General features: G+C 45.9%; 2 protein-coding genes across 3 annotated transcripts in view; one reads left to right on the forward strand and one right to left on the reverse strand.

The window, feature by feature from the left end:
• Nucleotides 1-493: 493 nt before the first annotated feature.
• Nucleotides 494-11,736, forward strand: GET4 (guided entry of tail-anchored proteins factor 4). The gene is made up of 9 exons (XM_073543120.1): nucleotides 494-882; nucleotides 3,738-3,816; nucleotides 7,393-7,474; nucleotides 8,229-8,378; nucleotides 8,487-8,625; nucleotides 8,700-8,840; nucleotides 8,995-9,070; nucleotides 9,940-10,012; nucleotides 10,954-11,736. The coding sequence occupies exons 1-9, from the start codon at nucleotides 731-733 to the stop codon at nucleotides 11,043-11,045; spliced, it is 984 nt and encodes a 327-aa protein (XP_073399221.1). The 5' UTR covers nucleotides 494-730; the 3' UTR covers nucleotides 11,046-11,736.
• Nucleotides 11,737-15,399: 3,663 nt separating this feature from the next.
• The window catches only part of ADAP1 (ArfGAP with dual PH domains 1), a 327,348-nt gene continuing 319,032 nt past the window's right edge, over nucleotides 15,400-23,715 (reverse strand). For both annotated transcript variants that reach the window (XM_073543118.1, XM_073543119.1), the window contains exons 10-11: nucleotides 22,807-23,035; nucleotides 15,400-21,796 (exon numbers count right to left, since the gene is read on the reverse strand). In XM_073543118.1, coding sequence (XP_073399219.1) covers nucleotides 21,768-21,796; nucleotides 22,807-23,035 — 258 coding nt within the window. In that variant the 3' untranslated portion in view covers nucleotides 15,400-21,767. The remainder of the gene's footprint in view (nucleotides 21,797-22,806; nucleotides 23,036-23,715) is intronic.

Raw genomic sequence — 23,715 nt, forward strand, 5'->3', positions numbered from 1 at the left:
CTCGGTGCATAAGGGGTTACACGCAGGCCCCTGGGGCCGCTCGGTGCATAAGGGGTTACACGCAGGCCCCTGGGGCCGCTCGGTGCATAAAGGGTTACACGCAGGCCCCTGGGGCCGCTCGGTGCATAAGGGGTTACACGCAGGCCCCTGGGGCCGCTCGGTGCATAAAGGGTTACACGCAGGCCCCTGGGGCCGCTCGGTGCATAAGGGGTTACACGCAGGCCCCTGGGGCCGCTCGGTGCATAAGGGGTTACACGCAGGCCCCTGGGGCCGCTCGGTGCATAAAGGGTTACACGCAGGCCCCTGGGGCCGCTCGGTGCATAAGGGGTTACACGCAGGCCCCTGGGGCCGCTCGGTGCATAAGGGGTTACACGCAGGCCCCTGGGGCCGCTCGGTGCATAAGGGGTTACACGCAGGCCCCTGGGGCCGCTCGGTGCATAAGGGGTTACACGCAGGCCCCTGGGGCCGCTCGGTGCATAAGGGGTTACACGCAGGCCCCTGGGGCCGGGCGGAGCGCCGCGCACAGCTGAGAGGCGCAGGACGTTCTGAGTCTGACCGCGGGAGGACGATATGGGTTATAGATGTGAAAACTCCACCAATCAGAGGCAGCACCCGGGTCACGTGACAAACTGGATCGTTCGCCATTTTTTCCTTTTTGGACCGCGTTCGGCACCCGTACGGCAGAGGCACGAGCGTGTGGGCTGATCTGCGCAGCTCGGGTGACGTCCCTATGATGGCTGCTGCAATGGCGGAGCAAGAGGGCTCCAAAGGCAGCGCCCGGAACCGAGGCGGGGTGCAGCGCGTGGAGGGGAAGCTGCGGGCCAGCGTGGAGAAGGGAGACTACTACGAGGCCCACCAGATGTACCGCACGCTGTTCTTCAGGTACGCTAGAGGGCGGGGCTTCTGCCTTTCCACGATTCTTCCTCCGGACTCCAACCTTCCAGAGCTTTCTAAAGGCCCCGTCTTTCCCTAAGTGTCGTATGATTGGCTGGCGGCGTTCTGGTTGCTAGGGAATAGGGCGGGGCCTTTTATAGTTTGGCTGTGGATTGGCTGCGTGCTGGGTCAATCTTTTGAGGACTGTGGGTTAACCCTTTCGCCGGTTTAGGTTATGACCAGTCCCTTGCCGCTGATTGGCTGGCGGTGTGTAGTTGCTGTGGGGCCTAGGACTGTGACTTATGAGGGACATAATGGCCGGGATATGGGGCAGCTCCAGCCTGAGCCCGGGTGAGGCATGACAGCGTGGTCTCACATTGTGGCCCCTAATTCTCAAATTACTGCCTCCATAAAGGGTTGTGAGGGCCCAGAAATAAATATGCAAATGAGCGCGCCCCCAAAAGGAAGAAATCGCTCTCTAGCGCCATCTAGTGCACTGTCCGCTCCTCTACGACCCAGCGGTCAATGTGAGGAGCGGACAAGACGCCTCAGCGGGACCAACCGCTCCTCTCCAGCACAGCGGGGCTTGAAAGTTTGTGAACCCTCCAAAATGTTCCAGATTCGCCGTTACTTACCCCGGGAATGCTGCCGTAGTCTTTTTGGTTCAGCATGAGTCTACTGAGAATCCATCAGTGAGCTCATTCCACCTTCTGTATCGTTTTTCATTTTCGGAGCTCCTCTGTGCTGATGTCAGAGTGGATCTGAACTTTGATGTGGTCGTTAATCAAGCGGAAAGGAGCTCCGTAACAGGCGGGTAATAAAAAGTTACCAGAACATGCTCACATGAAGACTGAGGGGGACTTCACTAGGACCTCAGTTGCCATGAAAACTTATCGGCACCCTTATGATCGCACTGTGAGGATTGGGAGACAAAGGTGGTTGATTTTGACCCCGTGTCTCGGATCAACAGGGACACTGACGTGTGAAGAGCTCCATAGACTACAGCGGGCAGCGGCTCTATCCATAGAACATCTGTGTAAGAGGGGCTGTTTAGATGCCATAGATGTTGTTGATCGCAGCATCTGGGGGGTTAACCTGCTGGGCTTGCGGCTTTGTAGCGGGTCCAGTCCCTGAGCGCGCGTCCTCCGTTCCCAGGTCACTAACACCCGATCCTGCATCTGTCTCTCTCCGCCAGAGCGGCGTCTTCATGGTTTCGTCCCATAACCTGATGAGCGGCTTTATCAGACCAGACAGACCGGTTCTTTAATGTTGCTCAGCAAATAAGCGGAATGTTAGGAACCTGACGATACATTAATATCACAGTGTGTATAGGCCGAAGCGCTGAGAACCTCACTAACGCCACTTTTTTTATTTATTGCGTTGCGAGTTAATATGTAAACTGCCTATTCAGGAGGCAAGAGAGCAAAATTTCAAGCATGTTTTGCGCTATTGCCTCTCATCATTGCAGAGTATGAGATCTGATTTGGCTAGGTCAAAGGCTCTGGACTGGGGTCTAAAGGGTAACTTACTGGTGAAGAGTGAAGTCCAGATCCTCTCTCCTAGCCAAATCAGATCTCATGCTTTGCACTGACGAGGGGCAACACCCCGAAACACCACGTCTCCAAATTGAGATTCTGGATTGGCTTTTATCCCAAGTCAGGGTTGATATTGACTTTTAGGATTGCTGCTTCCAATAGGTGGCGCTAGAGTTCTAGTCCTCTTCTTCTCTGAAGAGACAATTTGCATATCTAACTTCCCCGAGGAGCATGCATGGCCCCTAAGTCTCCTCACTCTGACATGCCAGGCCTGGCTGGTCATTCTCCACACGGAGATACGTAATCCCTTAAACCTGTGGATAGTGACTGAATGTTTTGGGTTCTTTTTGTTGTTGTCAGACGAGGCCTTAAAGGGACCCCGTCAGCCCATATTTATTGTCTATGGCTCTATATTGGCTCATACGCCTGTAAAAGTTTTTTTTTTTTTGGTAGAGGTCCGACATGCCAGTCATGAGAAATCTAGGCCATATTTTACTGTAGGTACTGTGTTCTTTTCTTTATAGGCCTCCTTCCATTTTCGGTAAACAACCTTAAAGCACCTTTGAACTGTCACCATATTTTAATGTTGGTACTGTGTTCTTTTCATTGTAGGCCTCCTTCCATTTTCACCGAAAATGGAAGGAGGCCTACAAAGAAAAGAACACAGTACCTACAGTAAAATATAGTGAAAGTTCAAAGGTGCCTTAAGGTTGATGAGAACTCTAGGGTAGAAATCGTATGAAATCAGGCTGGAAGTGCACTGGGGGAGTCAGTCCACTTTGACATCTTTCAGGTACCTTGACACGCCCCCAGCGCACTTACAGCCTGATTTGCATATGATTTCTACCCCAGATTACTCATGACTGACGCTTCGGATCTCTACAAAAAAGGTATGGTTTTTATCGATGGTTTAGCTATGTAGCCGTACCGCTGCTGACAATCACTTTTTATACAGAAGCCAGGATGCTTTGTCATGTTTTCGGTGGGCTCCCGTTGACTTTGGGGTCTTCTGTGTTTTTGAATGGAGAAGTAATTAAATGGTTCTGACATAACCACCGTTGTCTGATAGGAAGGTGGAACTTCTATCCATTCACTTCTATGGTGTTTTCTGAAGATGGCGTCGCGCGCTAAATGACGTGGTAATGAAACCCTGTAGATCATGGGAGCGGATCTGGGGATGGCGGAGCACCCCCTGCAGGTGGTGGTGTGACATGGCAGCGCTCCCGTTATCTCTGGCTGTGGCTCGGTACCGCCACAGATGATGTGACTCCATGCGGCCCCCATCGTGATCCGCTGCGTCTGATCTTATATCTCCTGTTTCTGTCGCAGATACATGTCACAGAACAAACACGCAGAAGCCAGAGAATTGATGTACTCCGGGGCGCTGCTATTTTTCTGCCACGGACAGGTAAGAACATGTTCCGTATCATCTATCGGTGCCGCTGCTTCTCTGTAATGAGTGGCGGCATTATAGGTAGCGCGGTGCAATATATCGTGGCGAGCGATCACTTACTGGAGTGTTCTCATCTTTCTTCAGGAGTGCACCGCTACTCTGCTTCCTTGCTTGCTGGGGCAGCAGTGCGCTCCCGAAGGTCGACCACAGCATGGTTGCGCCAACTGCTCTGAACTGAGGGATTGGGGCTGATGGGATCCCGTTAGCCTGCCAACTCCAGGACATGTGCCCCCTTCTCTATGTACCCCACTCTGAGACTGCCGGGGGGCCGGTAACCCTTTATGATTTCTTACACGTTGGCGCCCCTGGCTAGTCATCAGCCAGCAGTACTGTGGCCCGGGGGTCACTATGCTCTAGAGTCTCGAAATTCCCATCTCCAAGATCATATTCTGATATGTAGTAGGTGTCAGGGCTGTGGAGTCGGTAAGCCAAACCTGCGACTCCGACTCCTCAATTTCCCTTACACCGACTCTGACTCCCACATATATTGCTGATATTTAAGTGAAAAATGTATTGTAGTACAATGTGAACATCAGACATTTAATCATTTCTATGATCCAATAATCAAGATATTTAGATAGAACAGAATATCTATTTATTGGAATAGAAATTTAGAACACAAAATTGTAATAAATTGTAAATACGTAATACACTGTATACATGTACACGGTACAGACCAAAGTTTGGACACACCTTCTCATTCAAAGAGTTTTCTTTATTTTCATGACTATGAAAATTGTAGATTCACTCTGAAGGCATCAAAACTATGAATTAACACATGTGGAATTATATAATTAACAAAAAATTGTGAAACAACTGAAAATATGTCTTATATTCTAGGTTCTTCAAAGTAGCCACCTTTTGCTTTGATTACTGCTTTGCACACTCTTGGCGTTCTCTTGATGAGCTTCAAGAGGTAGTCACCGGAAATGGTCTTCCAACAGTCTTGAAGCAGTTCCCAGAGATGCTTAGCACTTGTTGGCCCTTTTGCCTTCACTCTGCGGTCCAGCTCACCCCAAACCATCTCGATTGGGTTCAGGTCTGATGACTGTGGAGGCCAGGTCATCTGGCGTAACACCCCATCACTCTCCTTCTTGGTGAAATAGCCCTTACACAGCCTGGAGGTGTGTTTGGGGTCATTGTCCTGTTGAAAAATAAATGATGGTCCAACTCAGCGCAAACCGGATGGAATAGCATGCCGCTGCAAGATGCTGTGGTTGCCATGCTGGTTCAGTATGCCTTCAATTTTGAATAAATCCCCAACAGTGTCACCAGCAAAGCACCCACACTCCATCACACCTCCTCCTCCATGCTTCACGGTGGGAACCAGGCATGTAGAGTCCATCCGTTCACCTTTTCTGCGTCGCACAAAGACACGGTGGTTGGAACCAAAGATCTCAAATTTGGACTCATCAGACCAAGGCACAGATTTCCACTGGTCTAATGTCCATTCCTTGTGTTCTTTAGCCCAAACAAGTCTCTTCTGCTTGTTGCCTGTCCTTCGCAGTGGTTTCCTAGCAGCTATTTTACCATGAAGGCCTGCTGCACAAAGTCTCCTCTTAACAGTTGTTGTAGAGATGTGTCTGCTACTAGAACTCTGTGTGGCATTGAGCTGGTCTCTAATCTGAGCTGCTGTTAACCTGCGATTTCTGAGGCTGGTGACTCGGATGAACTTATCCTCCGCAGCAGAGGTGACTCTTGGTCTTCCTTTCCTGGGACGGTCCTCATGTGAGCCAGTTTCTTTGTAGCCCTTGATGGTTTTTGCCACTGCACTTGGGGACACTTTCAAAGTTTTCCCAATTTTTCGGACTGACTAACCTTCATTTCTTAAAGTAATGATGGCCACTCGTTTTTCTTTACTCAGCTGCTTTTTTCTTTCCATAATACAAATTCTAACAGTCTATTCAGTAGGACTATCACCTGTGTATCCACCAGACTTCTGCACAACACAACTGATGGTCCCAACCCCATTTATAAGGCAAGAAATCCCACTTATTAAACCTGACAGGGCACACCTGTGAAGTGAAAACCATTTCCGGTGACTACCTCTTGAAGCTCATCAAGAGAATACCAAGAGTGTGCAAAGCAGAAATCAAAGCAAAAGGTGGCTACTTTGAAGAACCTAGAATATAAGACATATTTTCAGTTGTTCCACACTTTTTTGTTAATTATATAATTCTGCATGTGGTAATTCATAGTTTTGATGCCTCCAGAGTGAATCTACAATACTCATAGTCATGAAAATAAAGAAAACTCTTTGATTGAGAAGGTGTGTCCAAACTTTTGGTCTGTACTGTGTGTGTGTGTGTGTATATATATATATATATATATATATATATATATATATATATATATATATATACACACACACACACTGACTTATCTCGGCTAAGATAAAGCCTAGATCCTCAGGCTACATTCACACTATGGGCGGAGCCAGGATCAAACCGGGGGGGGGGCGGGCAGAATCTCATACTGTTCAGCAGAATTTCATACTGCACACCTCAGATGCTGCAGAACCTCATACTGCACACCCCTACACTTGAAAATAAAGCCTGCACCTTAAGAAGATGTGGTGATGAATGCAGTCTATTTATTCCAACTATCAGTTGATGTTGATGTTACTGAAGATGAGCAATGCCTGTCCTGGGCGTCCTTTTGGGCAGCTATGAGGTGTACCTGACTGGTGCTAAAAAAAAAAAAAAAAAAAAAAAGGAGTGTTAGTCTGTGTGCTACCCGGCTTTCATTCTTTTTGGTACAGATAAGATATGGATAGACAGATATGGATATATAGATAGAGCAGATTTCTAATCTGCTTTTGCTACTGAAAACATTATCTATGAGCTCGAAAACCTTTCAGGTGATGCTGTTTTCTAAAAAGCTGATCTGCTTTTGCAACTGAAAAACGTATCCTCAAAAAACGCAGGAAAAGCGCTGTGTGTGAATGTAGCCTTATATCAGGAATAGAACAGTCATTTATAGGACATTTCATAACTTTCCCAAATTCCTATGAAAAAATATACAGCACATTCTGCATTGAACTACTGTGCCCAATTTATTATATATTGTCGGAGTCGGACCATTTTATACCGACTCCAACTCCGACTCCACCAAAATGAGCAATGACTCCGACTCCACAGCCCTGGCAGGTGTAATAATATTATTAGCCAATACGTCCAATTAGCAATGTAGTATAGTTCTTCTGATTAGCGATGTCACCCCATGTGCAGGGTGTTGCAGCAGTTTTAGGTATCCATGGTTATTACCACTTATAAAGTGACAGTCAGTTGTTAGCGGTTGCACGCTATATAGCAGAGCTTGTAAGTGCTGCGCTTGTTATCTAGGAGACCGCAGCGTTGGCAGGTAACAAAAAATCCCTGTTTTTGAGAATCACGTTACAATTTTCCCCATGTATCGACCCCATTACGTGCCGATAAAAGATGGGGACACGATCTATGTATCCAGTTCCTCAGATGAACAGAGCTGTTACTTCACTATTTATTTATTTTTTTTTTTTTTTGGCCCATGAAGCAAAACAGCGCAGCTGACCTGTCCATGCTCGTCCTGGAAGCCCTGGAGAAATCAGAAGCTAAAGTCACCGACGAATTGTTAGGTGAGTTCTGGCAGCGAATCGTCTGCTGATTTGTGTCCTGTTCACACCAGGTCTCATTGTTCCGGGTCAGAAAATATCACTTTTTGGTTTTTCTCTGTTTGGAATAGATTTCCTTATATATATTGCTGTCCTATAAGATGAGGGTGCGTTGCTAGGATATGTCCTCACTTTCCAGCCGTTCCTGAGAATGAGGGCCGACGCAGACAGCTGTAACTTCTCTCATCTGAGATGCATATGACACTCTGATCATAACGTGATCTGATTCAGATGAGGAGAAGATGGAGAAAAAAAATTCTCCATCTTCTCCATTGTATCAGTGCGCGGAATCGGACTGCACTCAGATGTCATCCGAGTGCAATGCGATGGACTCAATTGACTTGCATGGCCCAGTGCAGTCTGAATATTGGATCACACTCAGACATGCAGCGACTTTTTTTTTTTTTTTGTCCTTGCTCAGACATGGTCCAAGGAAAAAAAAAATCGGACATTAGTTATTTTTATATTTCAGAGCTGTAATCACAATTCTGGTGACTTTCATCTCCAAGCAGCTGACAAACCACTTAATCGGCCTTCCGTTGCACAGTCCAGGGCCCGGTGTAAATCACCCGAGAATATTCTTTCCAGGGCATGCTGGGGGATCTCAGCTGGGATGAATTGTAAATGCAGCTCCTAATCCGCACCAGATCAGTCGTTCTCGGCCTTTTTCGTCTTCACTTTTGGAGTTTTTGTTCTTTTTTTCACCCGATTTCTGCAGAAAACTTAGCCAAACTGTTCAGTCTGATGGATCCGAACTCTCCAGAGCGAGTGGCTTTCGTATCCCGAGCCCTGAAGTGGTCGACCGGAGGATCCGGGAAATTAGGTCACCCCAAGCTGCATCAGTTACTGGCCATTACACTGTGGAAAGGTAGGCCGCGGCGCTCCTCACCGGCGCCGATTCATCCGGGAGTGGCGGAGGTGATGGCTCCGGGGCAAAAGTCTACACACCCTGTGATGGTACTGTCTCCTTTTTCAGAGCAGAACTACTACGAATCTCGTTACCACTTCTTGCACTCCTCCGACGGGGAAGGCTGCGCCAATATGTTAGTAGAATATTCCTCCGCCCGGGGCTACCGCAGTGAGGTGGACATGTTCGTGGCCCAGGCGGTCCTGCAGTAAGTCCGGCACGTATGTGACTGGTGTCCGCTATGCGGCCGGAAGAAGCTAACGGCGTCTCTTATTATTCCAGGTTCCTCTGTCTAAAGAATAAATCCAGCGCTTCGGTGGTCTTCACAACATACACGGAGAAGCATCCGTCCATAGAGGGGGGTCCTCCATTTGTACAGCCCCTTTTAAACTTCATTTGGTTTTTACTACTGGCTGTGGAGGGGTAGGTCTCGCTGCGGGGGGGCATCAGACGAGCGCCGCACAGGGCAGCATTTATCAGGCGCCATTCCAAGGGTAGTCCTACGTCTCCGCTAATCTAAACACTTTTTTTTTATTTTTAATTGTTGAATAACTGACTTTTTTTTCTTTATCCCCAGTGGGAAATTAACCGTATTTACAGTATTGTGTGAACAGTATCAGCCGTCGCTAAAAAGAGACCCTATGTATAATGAGGTAGGTGGAAACGGATCCTCCGCGCGGCCCGTAGATAAATCCGTAGTCTGAAGTCGCGTCACTAAAATCTCCAACAGTCAAGTAGATCAGAGCTACGTGGTAACATCAATATGTTTTAGATTCATGTTGGCAGCAGGGGTCCGACAGGCAGCCCCCCAACGATCAGCGGTTGGCTGCTTGATCAGATCTGCACCGCACCACTCTGATCGATGTGTAGCAGCTACTGCCTCGTGCTGCAGAACAGTTCCTGTTCACTTACTGTTTGCATCTGGCTGCTGGTGCAGGGGCGTCGGACCCCCCACTGATCTATACGGCGAATAGTTTTGAGTTTCCTATTCTTGGGGCCCACCATGCACAAGCGCCAACAGCAGAGTCTGCCCTTGTCTCCAGCTCTCACCTTGCCAAGCTGATAATCGGGGGAATGAGAATTCATAGGAATAATTGTTCCCAACTATCGAGTAATCCATTGATCACCTGACAGATCAGCAAAACGCTCATTTATTGGGGGGGGAAACTATTTTATAAGATTAATTTTAAACCCCTCATTGTTGTCAGCATATCATTTCGGTTAATCAGTAAGTGAACAGCTGCAATTCAGAGCCTGCTACGGCCCACCAGAGGATTTACCAGTCCTCCGATGGGCCAGTCCAGTCCAAGGTTAGATCTGTGTATAACCAAAGAAACTGTGCTCACTGGTAATTGTGGGCAGTGATGGAATATGCCGGGCCTGTGTGCTGACGCCATCTAGTGTACATCTCTGATTTGTCGCCTATAAGTAACATTTATAGATCCTGGTTATTACACGTTCGGTTGGTTGATTATTACATGTTTATACACAGGTTACACCTTCCTTTTATTCTCTTTTACAGTATTTGGACAGGATAGGACAGATTTTCTTTGGTGTACCTCCTAAACAGTCGTCTTCCTATGGGGGATTATTAGGTGAGTGTGGAAAAAACTGTCTTCTAAACATGCAGCACATGTACACAGCTGTCAATGGGATTTCCAGAATTGGGACCATTAACGTTTCATTCTCCCCTGAAATGGCGTCACTTCTGCCTGGTTGTATCACGGCTCTGTCCCTTTCCTGTGACTGCTGCAATTTCAGCCGCGGCCATGCTGCTTGTCGGCACGTATTCAACCGAAGATGTTTTATGCGTCTCAAAAGTAAATCTATTACCCGTTGAATACGCGACCGCTCTGGTGGTTCCTGACAGTCCTGCAATCATGAGTCTGACTACCTCACCAAATCGCTGACCTCGGTAGTCGCATGCCGGTGAGGGATTCTGCAGAGGTCTGATGATGGTGGATGAAACGTGGGGACACTGAAATGTGGTGACTCATGGGGTAAGTATTTATGGAAGTTTTTTTTTTTTTTTTTCTTCACGCGCCTCACTTCCACTGTAACCGAGGCGAACATTGTGCCCAAGTTACAGTAAAAAATAACAGTCTGATCATGGTCTTCTAAGAACCAAGTATTGCCCATAGTGGAGCAGTAGGTGCATTGTCGCTTCTTTATCGTTGATCCAATTTTACTTCTGCTCAAAAATCGAGGTTGTACGCCCGACTACCACTCCTTTCATTCTCTATGGGACTGATGGAAAAAAGCAGAGTGCAGCCCCATAGAGAATGAATGGAGCAGCAGTTGAGCATGCAGTGTGTTTCCCAGCAGCCAGACCCCCTCCAATCAATAAGTTATCACTTATCCTGTGGATAGGTAGTGGTTTTCCGGTAAAAATAAAATTAACGAAGAAAACTTCAAACTCGCCTATATGTAATAATAAAAAAAAAAAGTAAATAATAATAATCCTTTATTTTCCCATAACTATAATAATGATATTGGTGTGTAAAATTTTCAATATAACTTTTTTCTTTTTCTAAAGGTAACCTGTTAAATAGCCTAATGGGAGCCGGGGATGAGGATGAAGACGTTGAAGACGGGCCGGATGACAGCAGCCCCATCGAGCTAGATTGAGCCAGAGAGAATCTTTGATTAGGAGCTGCATGATTCAGAACAATAAAACAAAAAACTGGAGCCCAAAAGACTTCATTCCACGATATCCGAGTCTCTGAAGAGTCATTTGTGAGCAGCCGTCACAAGCTGTCCTCTAATCCCGACGGCGGAAGATTACCTAAAATAATGTCACGGTGGGGTAGCTGAAAGGAATAGTGAATAGCGCGAATGTCGGCGAACCTTCCCGGCTCTGCTAGATCTATATTTTTTATTCTTTCTATGAATGCCAAGCACATGGTTTTCTTACAATGTGATAGCCGAGCAGATCAACCTCTCGTGTTCCTCCATCACGTCACTCGTCCGTAGCTTAATGTCACAGCCGAGCGCTAAGTGTTACCATGACCACACGAATTATAACCTAAAACCATGAGGATTTGGGACTTCTCCCTCCCCGCCGCCGCCATCACGTGAATTATCTTGTTTGTCAGGCGGCACCGCCAATATAAACAACCTCTTTCAATTTATTTAATTACGGTGGACTTTCTTTTAATATGCAATATTTATTACCGATTTCAGTGATTTTTCTTTTTCCTCCCTTCAGTACAATATCGGGGGCGTCACTGTCATTTTTATTTATAAAAATCAGAGAAGTGCTGGAATCGGTGGGACAGAATAATGCAGTGCTATGGAATAAATCATACGATGTATCTTACGACCGGCGGCCGCTACTTGTCTTTTCTGCTTCTAGGATTACTAAGAATTGCAGTCGCAGGTGGAGGAATTCATTGTAGTGATGGCCGCTTGCTCGTATGACCTAGGTCAGGTGGTAGAAAAGTCTCATAGCGCCAATGTTTTCTGGATTCCGGGAGATTAGGAAAGCTCCAGTGTGTAGGCCGCGTCTGGCACCGCAGCGCTGACCGATTAGGCCTGTTTCACACTTCAGTTTTTCACAATCAGTCAAGATCTGCCGATTTGCCAAAAAAACGGATCCGCCATTTTTATTGGTGGATCCGTTTTTTTTCCCCATTGACTTTCATTATCGGCGGATTTTGACTGATGATCGTCCGTATTTGTGCGGATCCGCCAAAATTTTGTCGTGTGCTGAGATCACCGAACGGACCATGCAACGTTTTTTGCTGTCCGGATCCGCATTTTCCCCTTTTAACCCTGAATCAAGTCTCGCTGCTGGATGAAATCCCCCCCCCCCTCCATTCCTCGCCCGATCTCCTCCCTCATGGTCTCTCATCGTGCGCTCACCCACATCCCGCGAGATGATCGCTCACCGCAGATGCTCTTCCGGATACCGGCGGTATTAATTTTTTATTTTTTTCCTCAGGCGTGGTTCCTTTAGGCTGTGTGCACACGCTTCGGATTAGGTGCGGATTCATCTGCGCGGATTTTGTAAAATCCGCAGGTCAAAATACCTGCAGTTTTGCCCTGCCGTTTTTCATCTCCTCAATGGAGGAGATGGCACACCGCAGCGGAATCCGCAGAAAGAACTGACATGTCAATTCTTTCTGCGGATTGAAAACCGCAGATAATCCGCGCGGAAAATTCCGCACCGTCTGCATTGCGGTTTCTGGTTCCCATAGGGAATCATGGTACTGTACACCACAGCAAAATCCGCAGCATGTGCACACAGCCTTAAATTTTTACCATCGGCGGATCCGTACATCCGCAGATCCGCTGACCCCCGTTTCTGTCAGTCCGCCTGCGGATCCGTTTTCCGCTATTTTGGCGGATTTAGACTGACAGAAAAAACTGATGTCTGAAACAGGCCTTAGGTATCTAGATAATTTGCATTGCAGAATCTGTCTCTAAAATGTCGGCGCTGTAGTCACGTTACATCCCAAAGCAATAGGCAACTGTCCTAAATACAGGAACCAAAGCGGCACGCTCTGTATCCAAAGGTGTAGATGAGAGAAGCCTGCACCTCAGCCGAATCTGCTGTGCAAAAGCGCCTCGGAAGAACGATCATTGTGAAAAAGGCTCTTTCATTTTCGGCACACGTCACCAGTCTGTGTCACGATACATGCATGGACCACACTTTCTGGACAGCCTGATGTATGCCTAGAAGGCTTTCTTGGTCGGGTCGGTAGGCGCGCAGTCGCTTCAGGGTTTATGGGTCGTGAAATTTGCAATGGCAGACACAACGGACAAAAGTGGAATTGTTACAAGAATTATTCACCCCTTCCTGGGAAGCGTCTGTAGCACTTAGTGGAGCACAGAGAGCAGGTATCTAGTGACAGAGAAAGCAAAGCGGCTACAGAGCATCACCGAGCTGCTGCCATGCTTCACTGGGTGTCACCGAGCCAATGCTATGCTTCAGTGTAGGCATCACTGAGCTGACACCATGCTACAGTCATGGCCAAAAGTTTTGAGAATGACACAAATATTATATTTTCACATGATCTGCTGGCCTCTGGTTTTTATGTGTGTTTGTCAGATGTTTTTATCACATACAGAAATATAATTGCAATCATATTATGAGTAACAAAAGGTTATATTGACAGAATGAGTTAATGCAGCAAGTCAATATTTGCAGTGTTGACCCTTCTTCAGGACCTCAGCAATTCTCCCTGGCATGCTCTCAATCAACTTCTGGATCAAATCCTGACTGATAGCAGTCCATTCTTGCAAAATCAATGCTTTTATTTTGTCTGAATTTGAAGGTTTTTGTTTGTCCACCCGTCTCTTGATGATTGACCACAAGTTCTCAATGGGATTAAGATCTGGGGAGTTTCCAGGCCATGGTCCCAAAATCTCTGTTTTGTTCCCTGAGCCATTTAGTTATCACCTTTTGCTTTATGGCAAGGTGCTCCATCATGGTGAAAAAGGCATTGTTGATCGCCAAACTGCTCTTGGACGGTTGGGAGAAGTTGCTCTTGGAGGACATTCTGGTACCATTCTTTATTCATGGCTGTGTTTTTAGGCAAGACTGAGAGAGAGCCCATTCCCTTGGCTGAGAAGCAACCCCACACATGAATGGTTTCAGGATGCTTGACAGTTGGCATGAGACAAGACTGGTGGTAGCGCTCACCTGGTCTTCTCTGAATAAGCCGTTTTCCAGATGTCCCAAACAATCGAAAAGGGGATTCATCAGAGAAAATGACTTTACCCCAGTCCTCAGCAGTCCACTCCCTGTACCTCTTGCAGAATATCAGTCTGTCCATGATGTTTTTTCTGGAGAGAAGTGGCTTCTTTGCAGCCCTCCTTGAGACCAGGCCTTGCTCCAAGAGTCTCCGCCTCACAGCGCGTGCAGATGCACTCACACCTGCCTGCTGCCATTCCTGAGCAAGCTCTGCACTGCTGGTAGCCTGATCCCGCAGCTGAAACACTTGAGACGGTCCTGGCGCTTGCTGGTCTTTCTTGGGCGCCCTGGAGCCTTTTTGGCAACAAGGGAACCTCTCTCCTTGAAGTTCTTGATGATGTGATATTGTTGACTGAGGTGCAATCTTTCTAGCTGCGATACTCTTCCCTGTTAGGCCATTTTTGTGCAGTGCAATGATGACTGCACGTGTTTCTTTAGAGATAACCATGGTTAACAGAAGAGAAACAATGATGCCAAGCACCAGCCTCCTTTTAAAGTGTCCAGTGGTGTCATTCTTACTTAATCATGACAGATTGATCTCCAGCCCTGTCCTCATCAACACCCACACCTGTGTTAATGGAGCAATCACTGAAACGATGTTAGCTGCTCCTTTTAAAGGCAGGGCTGCAATGATGTTGAAATGTGTTTTGGGGGATAAAGTTCATTTTCTAGGCAAATATTGACTTTGCAAGTAATTGCTGTTAAGCTGATCACTCTTTATAACATTCTGGAGTATATGCAAATTGCCATTAGAAAAAATGAAGCAGTAGACTTTGTAAAAATTAATATTTGTGTCATTCTCAAAACTTTTGGCCATGACTGTACATTGTAGGCATCACAGAGCCACAGTTATGTTTTGCTGTAAACATCAACAAGCTTCCACATTCTTTACTGTAGACATCACAGAGCCCACCACCATTCTTCACTGTAGTCATCACTGAGCTGATGCCATTCTTCACCGTAGGCATCACCGAGCAACTACAATGCTTCACCATAGGCATCATAAGTTTTTACATTTTGCTAATACTAATTAGCTGTGAATAATTTTTAGTGATGGTGTATGCGCCCATCCTTGCGTCCAGAATTAAGGTCCAGTCAGGACCAACATTTTGACAAGGATCGTGCACTTCATAGGCTTCATTCCCAATTTATTGCTACCCGCACAATCTATTGGTGCATTGTGGACCCATATGATCGCCTCCTGTCTGCCGCTCCTGTAACCTCCCATAATGTAGAGACAGCTGTCAGTCGTGAATCTATTCCAGCAGGGGGCGCAGTCACAGGTTTAGTGTAATAATTTATTGATCAGAGTTACATTTAGTATCACTTATTCAGAACCAACCAAAGTGTGTACATCATAATGAATGATAATTTACAAACACACTGAGCCCGAATCCTACGTCACAGTCCAGAGGCGCCGCTGCGGATGACATTACATGCTATATACAAGACGGACTTCTATCCCCCCGACAGCTGAGCCTGGAGATGCCCTGTGCTTAATTACATGTACCGGACAGTCAAATGATATTAGTAAATAGGATTAAAATTAATAATAATGCATTTACACAACGGGAGCAGGTTCATAATACATGGAAGGCATCTCACATCGTACCAGAGACTAGGTTTTTATGATACATCAATATATTGCATGACCCACGCATTGTTTGTTTCTTTTACATCAATGACTAAAGTAGGGAAAAACCTAAGGTTTAGTATCTTTTTTATTTTTCATGACACATTGCTACAAATTCCCTGCATAGACAAAAAAAAATTGCTAGCTTCCTGTTGTCACCACTAGAGTGAGCTTGCTGCACACTAGGGTGACCGCAAAAAATCGATGTCGGAATTTTGTCTGTCTGGACCCCACAAAACGATTCCCCTTTCCAGATATTGAGATAGCCAAAATTTGAGCTCGATCAAACGACGTTAACCCGTGCCGCTCGTCGCTCAAAGTTTGAAAAAATCCAAATTGAGGTATTTTAAGATTTAGGTATGTTGCATAGTCTGTTAGACTATAAAGAATGTGACAACAACATTGCAGAAATAGCCCTGACCAAATTTTCGAACCATTTGTGGTATTTGAATGCAGAGTTGGTGGGATTATCGTTTTTTGATCCCACCATTACAGACAATGAAAAGTTGTTAATGGCTAATAAATTGCTCAGTAGCACAGATGAACCATCAGAGCACGCTAGGGTTGTAAATCCAAAAGTTAGGAAAGAAAAATTTAAAAGAGGTAGGAAGTAACCGACTTTAACGACCTTCTGACAAAAGATGAAGAACAAAAGCAATATGTCCTGCAAGTTGTAAGCAAATGCCGAGCATTATATTCTGACGTTTCAAAAACTACTTTAACAAAAGCTCTAGAATAGATTAGATAACTATGTAAAATTATCAACTCATGTAGGTTAGCGTGCTCTGATGGTTCATCTGTGCTACTGAGCAATTTATTAGCCATTAACAACTTTTCATTGTCTGAAGATTCTGACATTTTTTCCCCCCCATATGAGATCCGGTCACCCTACTGCACACGGAAATACAGTGGACCATCACACACTACTCCTGTGCGCCCTCTAGAGGCTGAAATAGAAACTCGCAGAAAACTGAGCGGCGATCGCTACAGCGAGATGAGGGCAGAATGTAAAACCTAGGCACACAGAAACAAAAAGGTGATTGAGGGTGGACCTTCATGTCAAGGAAAATTGGGTGTATAGTAACACATTTGTATTTTTCTACATTTTAACGCCCCCTCCACTGAACATAATGGTGAACCTGGTCCGAAAAAAGGATCCAAGTAGTGATAGCTGCGATTCTTTTTACACGCAGACCATTGTAAAAAAAACAATGTGAATTGGCTGCAATGGTGGACACATCCCTTTAACTAAACAGGCTCCCACCGTCAGTAAATCATACTCGGTGGAAGGCAAAGGACTTCCACTATAGCACCCGCCATTCCTTCACAATCCTGGCCGTGTTATCCATCAGGCTCCTTGTTTCCTCTTCCTGCTCCTACCACTATTGTATTCTGTTTAACGCAGCCACCACTAGAGGGCACTCAGGAGCATACTGGATGCAGTTTCTTGCAGCTACCACTAGAGGGAGTGCAGAAGCTTACTGCATACTGTTTATTACAGCCATCAATAGGTAGAGCTCAGGAACCTAATGTATACAGTATATTGCAGCCACTAGAGGGAGCTCAGAAGCTTACTGCATATTGTTCCTTGCATCCACCTCTAGATGGAGCTCAAGAGTTTCTTGCATACTGTTTATAGCTGCCATCAATACTAGAAGCTCAGGAGCCTAATGTATTCTGTACATTGCAGCCACCACTAGAGGGAGCTCAGACTGTTCATTCCAATCACCACTAGATGGCGCTCAGGCGCATCTTGTATACTGTTCATTGTAGCCACCACTGGAGGGAGCTCAGGAGCTTACAGCATACTGTTCATTACAGCCACCACTAGAGGGATATAACCCATAAAAAGAGGATGGACCAAGAGCAATGAATATAGAATTTTATTGTTATCCAGTTAATAGAACAATCACATAATGTGGAAATATAAGGGAATCAGCAACACCCAGTTACCACACACAGGTAAAGGGAGGTAAGTAGCCGTATATAAATGCATATAAGGATTATAACATGATAAAGAGGAAATAGGCAATAATCAAGGAATTCATAGCCCACCACACATGAGGAGGGGAGAAAGAACAAAGGGAATGTCCTCCAATTAAACAACACAATATTTTCTCAATGCTCATATAAGAAGCAATTAGCGAAATGCGCGTTGGGGTCCCGCAGCCCACACTACAGAAAGGTTGGTTATGGCAACAAGTCTATTAATCCTTGCATATAATTGTTCTGATATTATGTTCCTTCTTTGAATGACCATAATGCACTACTGCACCTTATAGGAATACTGAGAGGAGACTGCGCTTTGCACTATTGCACCAGTTTTTGCATATAATTAGCCCAGCATTATGTTTCTTCTCTGAATGACTTCTTTATGCACTATTGCATTTTTGAGAGGGAACTGAGCCCTGCACTACTGCACCTTACAGGAATTTTATAGGAACTTCATAGGAATTCTGAGAAAAAACGGTGTCCTGCATCTTATAAGAACGCTGCAGGAATATTGAGAATGAACTGTGCTTTTTTTTGGACAAAATTGATGATCTTTTTGTATATCTACTAGGTCATATCATTATTTTCCTCTGTTCATATATAGGTTCACTATGGATAACCTTACTATGCACCACTGCACTTTATATGAGCATTGAGAAAATATTGTGTTGTTTAATTGGAGGACATATACTAATTCCCTTTGTACTTTCTCCCCTCCTCATGTGTGGTGGGCTATGAATTCCTTGATTATTGCCTATTTCCTCTTTATCATGTTATAATCCTTATATGCATTTATATACGGCTACTTTTTACCTCCCTTTACCTGTGTGTGGTAACTGGGTGTTGCTGATTACCTTATATTTCCACATTATGTGATTGTTCTATTATTAAGTTTTACTGACTTGGATAAGAATAAAATTCTATATTTTATTCATTGCTCTTGGCATATCCTCTTTTTTGGGTTATATATTGTTCTAATGGATGAGCTTTATATTGGTGGCCTTGTTTGGTATTATTTTCACCACTAGGGGGAGCTCAGCAGCTTCTTGTATACTATTCATTGCAGCCACCACTAGGGGGAGCTCATACTGTTCATTACAATCACTACTAGATGGAGCTCAGCAGCTTCTTGTATACTGTTCATTGTAGCCACCACTGGAGGGAGCGCAGGAGCTTACTGCATACTGTTCACTACAATCACCACTAGATGGAGCACAGCAGCTTCTTGTGTACTGTTCATTACAGCCACCACTAGGGGGAGCTCATACTGTTCATTACAATCACCGCTAGATGGAGCTCAGCAGCTTCTTGTATACTGTTCATTGTAGCCACCACTGGAGGGAGCTCAGCTTACTGCATACTGTTCACTACAATCACCACTAGATGGAGCACAGCAGCTTCTTGTGTACTGTTCATTACAGCCACCACTAGAGGGAGCTCAGGAGCTTACTGCATACTGTTCACTACAATCACCACTAGATGGAGCACAGCAGCTTCTTGTATACTATTCATTGCAGCCACCACTAGGAGGAGCTCATACTGTTCATTACAATCACCACTAGATGGAGCTCAGCAGCTTCTTGTATACTGTTCAATGTAGCCACCACTGGAGGGAGCTCAGGAGCGTACTGCATACTGTTCACTACAATCACCACTAGATGGAGCACAGCAGCTTCTTGTGTACTGTTCATTACAGCCACCACTAGAGGGAGCTCAGGAGGTTACTGCATACTGTTCACTACAATCACCACTAGATGGAGCTCAGCAGCTTCTTGTATACTGTTCATTACAGCCACCACTAGAGGGAGCTCAGGAGCTTACTGCATACTGTTCACTACAATCACCACTAGATGGAGCGCAGCAGCTTCTTGTATACTGTTCATTGTAGCCACCACTGGAGGGAGCTCAGGAGCTTACTGCATACTGTTCACTACAATCACCACTAGATGGAGCACAGCAGCTTCTTGTATACTGTTCATTGCGGCCACCACTAGAGGGAGCCCAGGAGCTTACCTGTGGGTACAGGCAGCCATAATTCTATGATTTAATTCTATGTCTGTTTGGGATATGTAGCTCCGACCACTGTAAAGATATATTTAGAACTTAATCCACCCAAGATATTGAACCTAAAAATGAAATGATGTTAAAAGATGGTCAATCGCCTCAAAAATGGACATAACCCACTATACTAACAGTTAAAGGTGACTTGTCATATTGACCACAGTGTCTGATCTGCTCAGATTATATGATAGAGCAGAAGGAGCTGAGCAGATTGATGTGTTGAATCAGTTCTCATGAAGCTATACGAGTTAAATTCCTGCTCTTTCGGTGCTCGGGTGTCCAGTGGGCGGTCCTATCTAGTGATTGACAGCACAGTCATGCAGGGACGGATGATTTTAATGAATAAAATACAAGATATAGTGAATGTTTCCCCACAAACCCTTTATAAATCTGCTCAGCTCCTCCTACTTTATTACATGCTGCTAAAGATAGGACCGCATGAAAAATGTGACAGGTTCCCTTTAAGAGTGCTGCCTCCAAGCTTTGAAGGATTATACAGTAACATATCTTAATCTGTGAGCCTTGGATATATCAGAAATGTCAGATCTTGTACTACCACATCACTGTCCTAACCAAAGTCTCCAAAACCTTGATCCTCCTGCTATTTTCTAATTCCTCCATATCAGCAGCAGCAGACACAAAGGTACCAGCTCTACATCACATCTCCATGTAGGTAAGTCAGGAGATAGCATCCTCAAATGAGCAGATCCACCTGTGCGAAACGTTCCACCTCTGACCCACTGATGAACACATGCTCGAAATGTTCCACCGCTGAGCCCCTGATGAACACATGCTCGGAACGTTCCACTGCTGAGCCCCTGATGAACATGCTCAAAACGTTCCACCGCTGACCCCCCCGATGAACACATGCTCGAAACGTTCCACCGCTGACCCCCTGATGAACACATGCTTGAAACGCTCCACCGCTGACCCCCTGATGAACACATGCTCGAAACATTCCACCGCTGTGCCCCTAATGAACACATGCTCGAAACGTTCCACCGCTGTGCCCCTGATGAACACATGCTCGAAACGTTCCACCGCTGTGCCCCTGATGAACACATGCTCGAAACGTTCCACCGCTGACCCCCTGATGAACACATGCTCGAAACACTCCACCGCTGACCCCCCTGATGAACACATGCTCGAAACGTTCCACCGCTGTGCCCCTAATGAACACATGCTCGAAACGTTCCACCGCTGTGCCCCTGATGAACACATGCTCGAAACGTTCCACCGCTGACCCCCTGATGAACACATGCTCGAAACGCTCCATCGCTGACCCCCTGAAGAACACATGCTCGAAACGTTCCACCGCTGACCCCCTGGTGAAGCATCATTATGTCTAAACGCAAAAAAAAAAAGGTTGTGCATTTACGATCCGTCTCTGGAGGTGGACCGTCTTCAGATCTCGGGTCATGGAGCAGATATAAAACATGGATTGTGAGAGTAAAAAGCTTCTTGGGCCTAAATGAAGGTTCTGGTTTGATATAAGAGGCGCGTCAGATCCTTAGCTCGCATCATGATGGGAGAGGTTCTCCGTCGTTACAACTTCATGGCGCAGGAGGAGAAGCCTCGGGACGGGAGTTCGTCTTGGGGTCTTCATTAATAAAATCCGTCCATTCGTTAAAAAGTTAATTTCCAAAATCTAATGCTAAGAACACGATGAACGCAGGATGAGGACACAGGAACGGTCACCGGTCTAGACGCCACAGCTCATCGGCGCCAGTCTAGCCGGACCCCGGTGCACACACAATATGGCACGAGACATGAGACAGACGTTATGCTGATGCGCTCAGTCCTGGCTGAACAGCTGTAGTGGACAGTGGGTATTGGTTCGGCCGAGTTGGTGCTGGCTCGTTGGCATCATATTCACAATTATCATTGGGCTTTTCCCTTTTCCACGACACTTCATGGATGCGCTTTCCTTCTGCCTTTTCATAAATGTTTGTGGAAATGTCTTGTACTATGGTTTATGCTTAAAATGAGCTTCCACTGTAAAAAAAAAAATAAATAAATAAAAGAGACACAGGATTAAAGAGGTGCCCTGATTTTATGTTCAATAAAGCTAATTCTTTCTGCTGCCACTAGGCGTCACTCCGCACACTGCGTTTAATAGAGGCTGTATACATAGATAGAGAGCGAGCTCCCCCTAGTGGTGGGCACAGGCAGACAGAATTTTAACATTGATTTCAAAGGGGTATTCTCAAGTTTGGAAGGTATCCACTATCCATAGGAAACAGGATAGTTTTCCTATAGCTGGGGTATGAAGGCTGGGATCCCTGGAGTGCATCCACTCCATTCATTCTTATAGGAGTGCTGAAGATAGTCGAGGGCAGCGCTCGGCTGATCATCGGCACCACCATGACAATGAATTGAATGACGGTGCACATGATGGACCACCATTCCGTCTATATGGGGCTCTTCAGAGCCCCGATTCTCTGGATCAATGGGGAACCCAGTAATCGGACCCACCAGCGATCAGGAAATGATCCCCAATTCTGCACATGGGGGATAACCTCCAAATTCAAGATTACCCCTTTAATGGTGTAAAAAAGGAAATGGAGCCAAGACCCCTATAAATGGGGCACATGAGGTGGGGAAATCTGGTAAAGAGTGGCCTTGTCCCCTGCCTGGCGCCCACTCGAATTTCTTGACAGATGGGATATGGCTACATCAGAAATTTGGAGGATTTGTATGTAGTCTGCGCATGTGCATATTGAACCAGCAGAGGATAGGCAGACAGCTGTGGGCTGATATTAACAGCCTGGGAATGGGCCATGGATACAGGCATCCCCCAGGCTAAAAACATCAGCTCTCAGCCGCCCCAACAGGTGCCGGCTGTTTTACACAGCAGAAACTCGATGGCAATTGGTGCAATTGGAGCAGTAGTTTAACCCCTTAGATGCTGTGATGTACCATGACCATGGCATCTACGTGGTTAGCACTACAGGACTTCTGGCATTGAGCAGAGTGGTCTCTTATCCACTGTAAAGTGCTCTGACCTGCGAACTCCTGGGGAAGCATCGGCTTATTGAGGACCTTGTGGAAGGCAGAGATCCACTCCGTGCGCTCGGTGTCGCTCTCGCAGGTAAACAGGAACTTCCTGTCCGGAGTGGTAATGGTGACGCCGTACTGCCAGTGATTCCCTTGTGTGGAGGGAGGGAGTCCTTCTTCTACTTTATAGTTATTTTCGGTGCTCCCAATAAACACTTCTCCTCTGGCGAAGGCGTCCTGGAAGGGGACAACACAATCCAGTCTTACCAGTAACACCAGTATATCTATGAGGATTGCTGGCCAGAGGATGCGGCAGCTATCACTAACTGTCTGGAACGGGAACTAAATAGTTAAAATCCCAAATAAAAATCATAAGTTTCCACGAAATATTCACAGTCGCATAGTCCTCCTCTTCCTCCGGACTGAGTATTTACACCTATCTAGAAAGATCACTTGGCCTTTGCTTAGACAGTAACCGTCGTTTTCATGAATCAATAATACAAATGAAAAGAAATCTGCTCTGATCATTCATTCTCAATTCATGGGAAAAGAAACTGTTTTCACGGTATACAGATTTTTTCCATTAGGAGATGACAGTTGATGCTCATAAAGTTGTATGGAGGATGGAGGAACTAGAGTCCGACAGAGACATTCTGCTGCACGCTATCCTGAAGACAGATACACTTTATAAGCTAGGTCCTTGAGTTGGACCCCAAATGGCCATTATTAGGGTTGTGGCCATATATTGTGGGTGTGTATGGTTTTGAAACTCCGAGCTAATGGTCTCATGCAGTCTTGATTTGCTGCGTGCCGGCGGCTGCACCCTAATGAAGCGGATTAATTGGTTGCAAGATATTATCATGTAGGCCCTGGCCAATATCGGTAACAGGGCCTCCACCCAACCAGTACCATTTACA

The sequence above is a fragment of the Dendrobates tinctorius genome, unplaced genomic scaffold (genome assembly GCF_039654945.1).
Source record: "Dendrobates tinctorius isolate UK_male_01 unplaced genomic scaffold, ASM3965494v1 ptg000129l, whole genome shotgun sequence".
In the NCBI taxonomy this organism is placed as follows: Eukaryota; Metazoa; Chordata; class Amphibia; order Anura; family Dendrobatidae; genus Dendrobates; species Dendrobates tinctorius.

Excerpts from the sequence above, each read along its gene's own strand:
- GET4 (XM_073543120.1), top strand. The coding sequence starts at position 731 with ATGATGGCTGCTGCAATGGCGGAGCAAGAGGGCTCCAAAGGCAGCGCC. Across the intron at positions 883-3,737 it reads TACCGCACGCTGTTCTTCAG|ATACATGTCACAGAACAAAC; the intron begins GTACGCTAGAGG and ends TTTCTGTCGCAG. Across the intron at positions 3,817-7,392 it reads TATTTTTCTGCCACGGACAG|CAAAACAGCGCAGCTGACCT; the intron begins GTAAGAACATGT and ends TGGCCCATGAAG.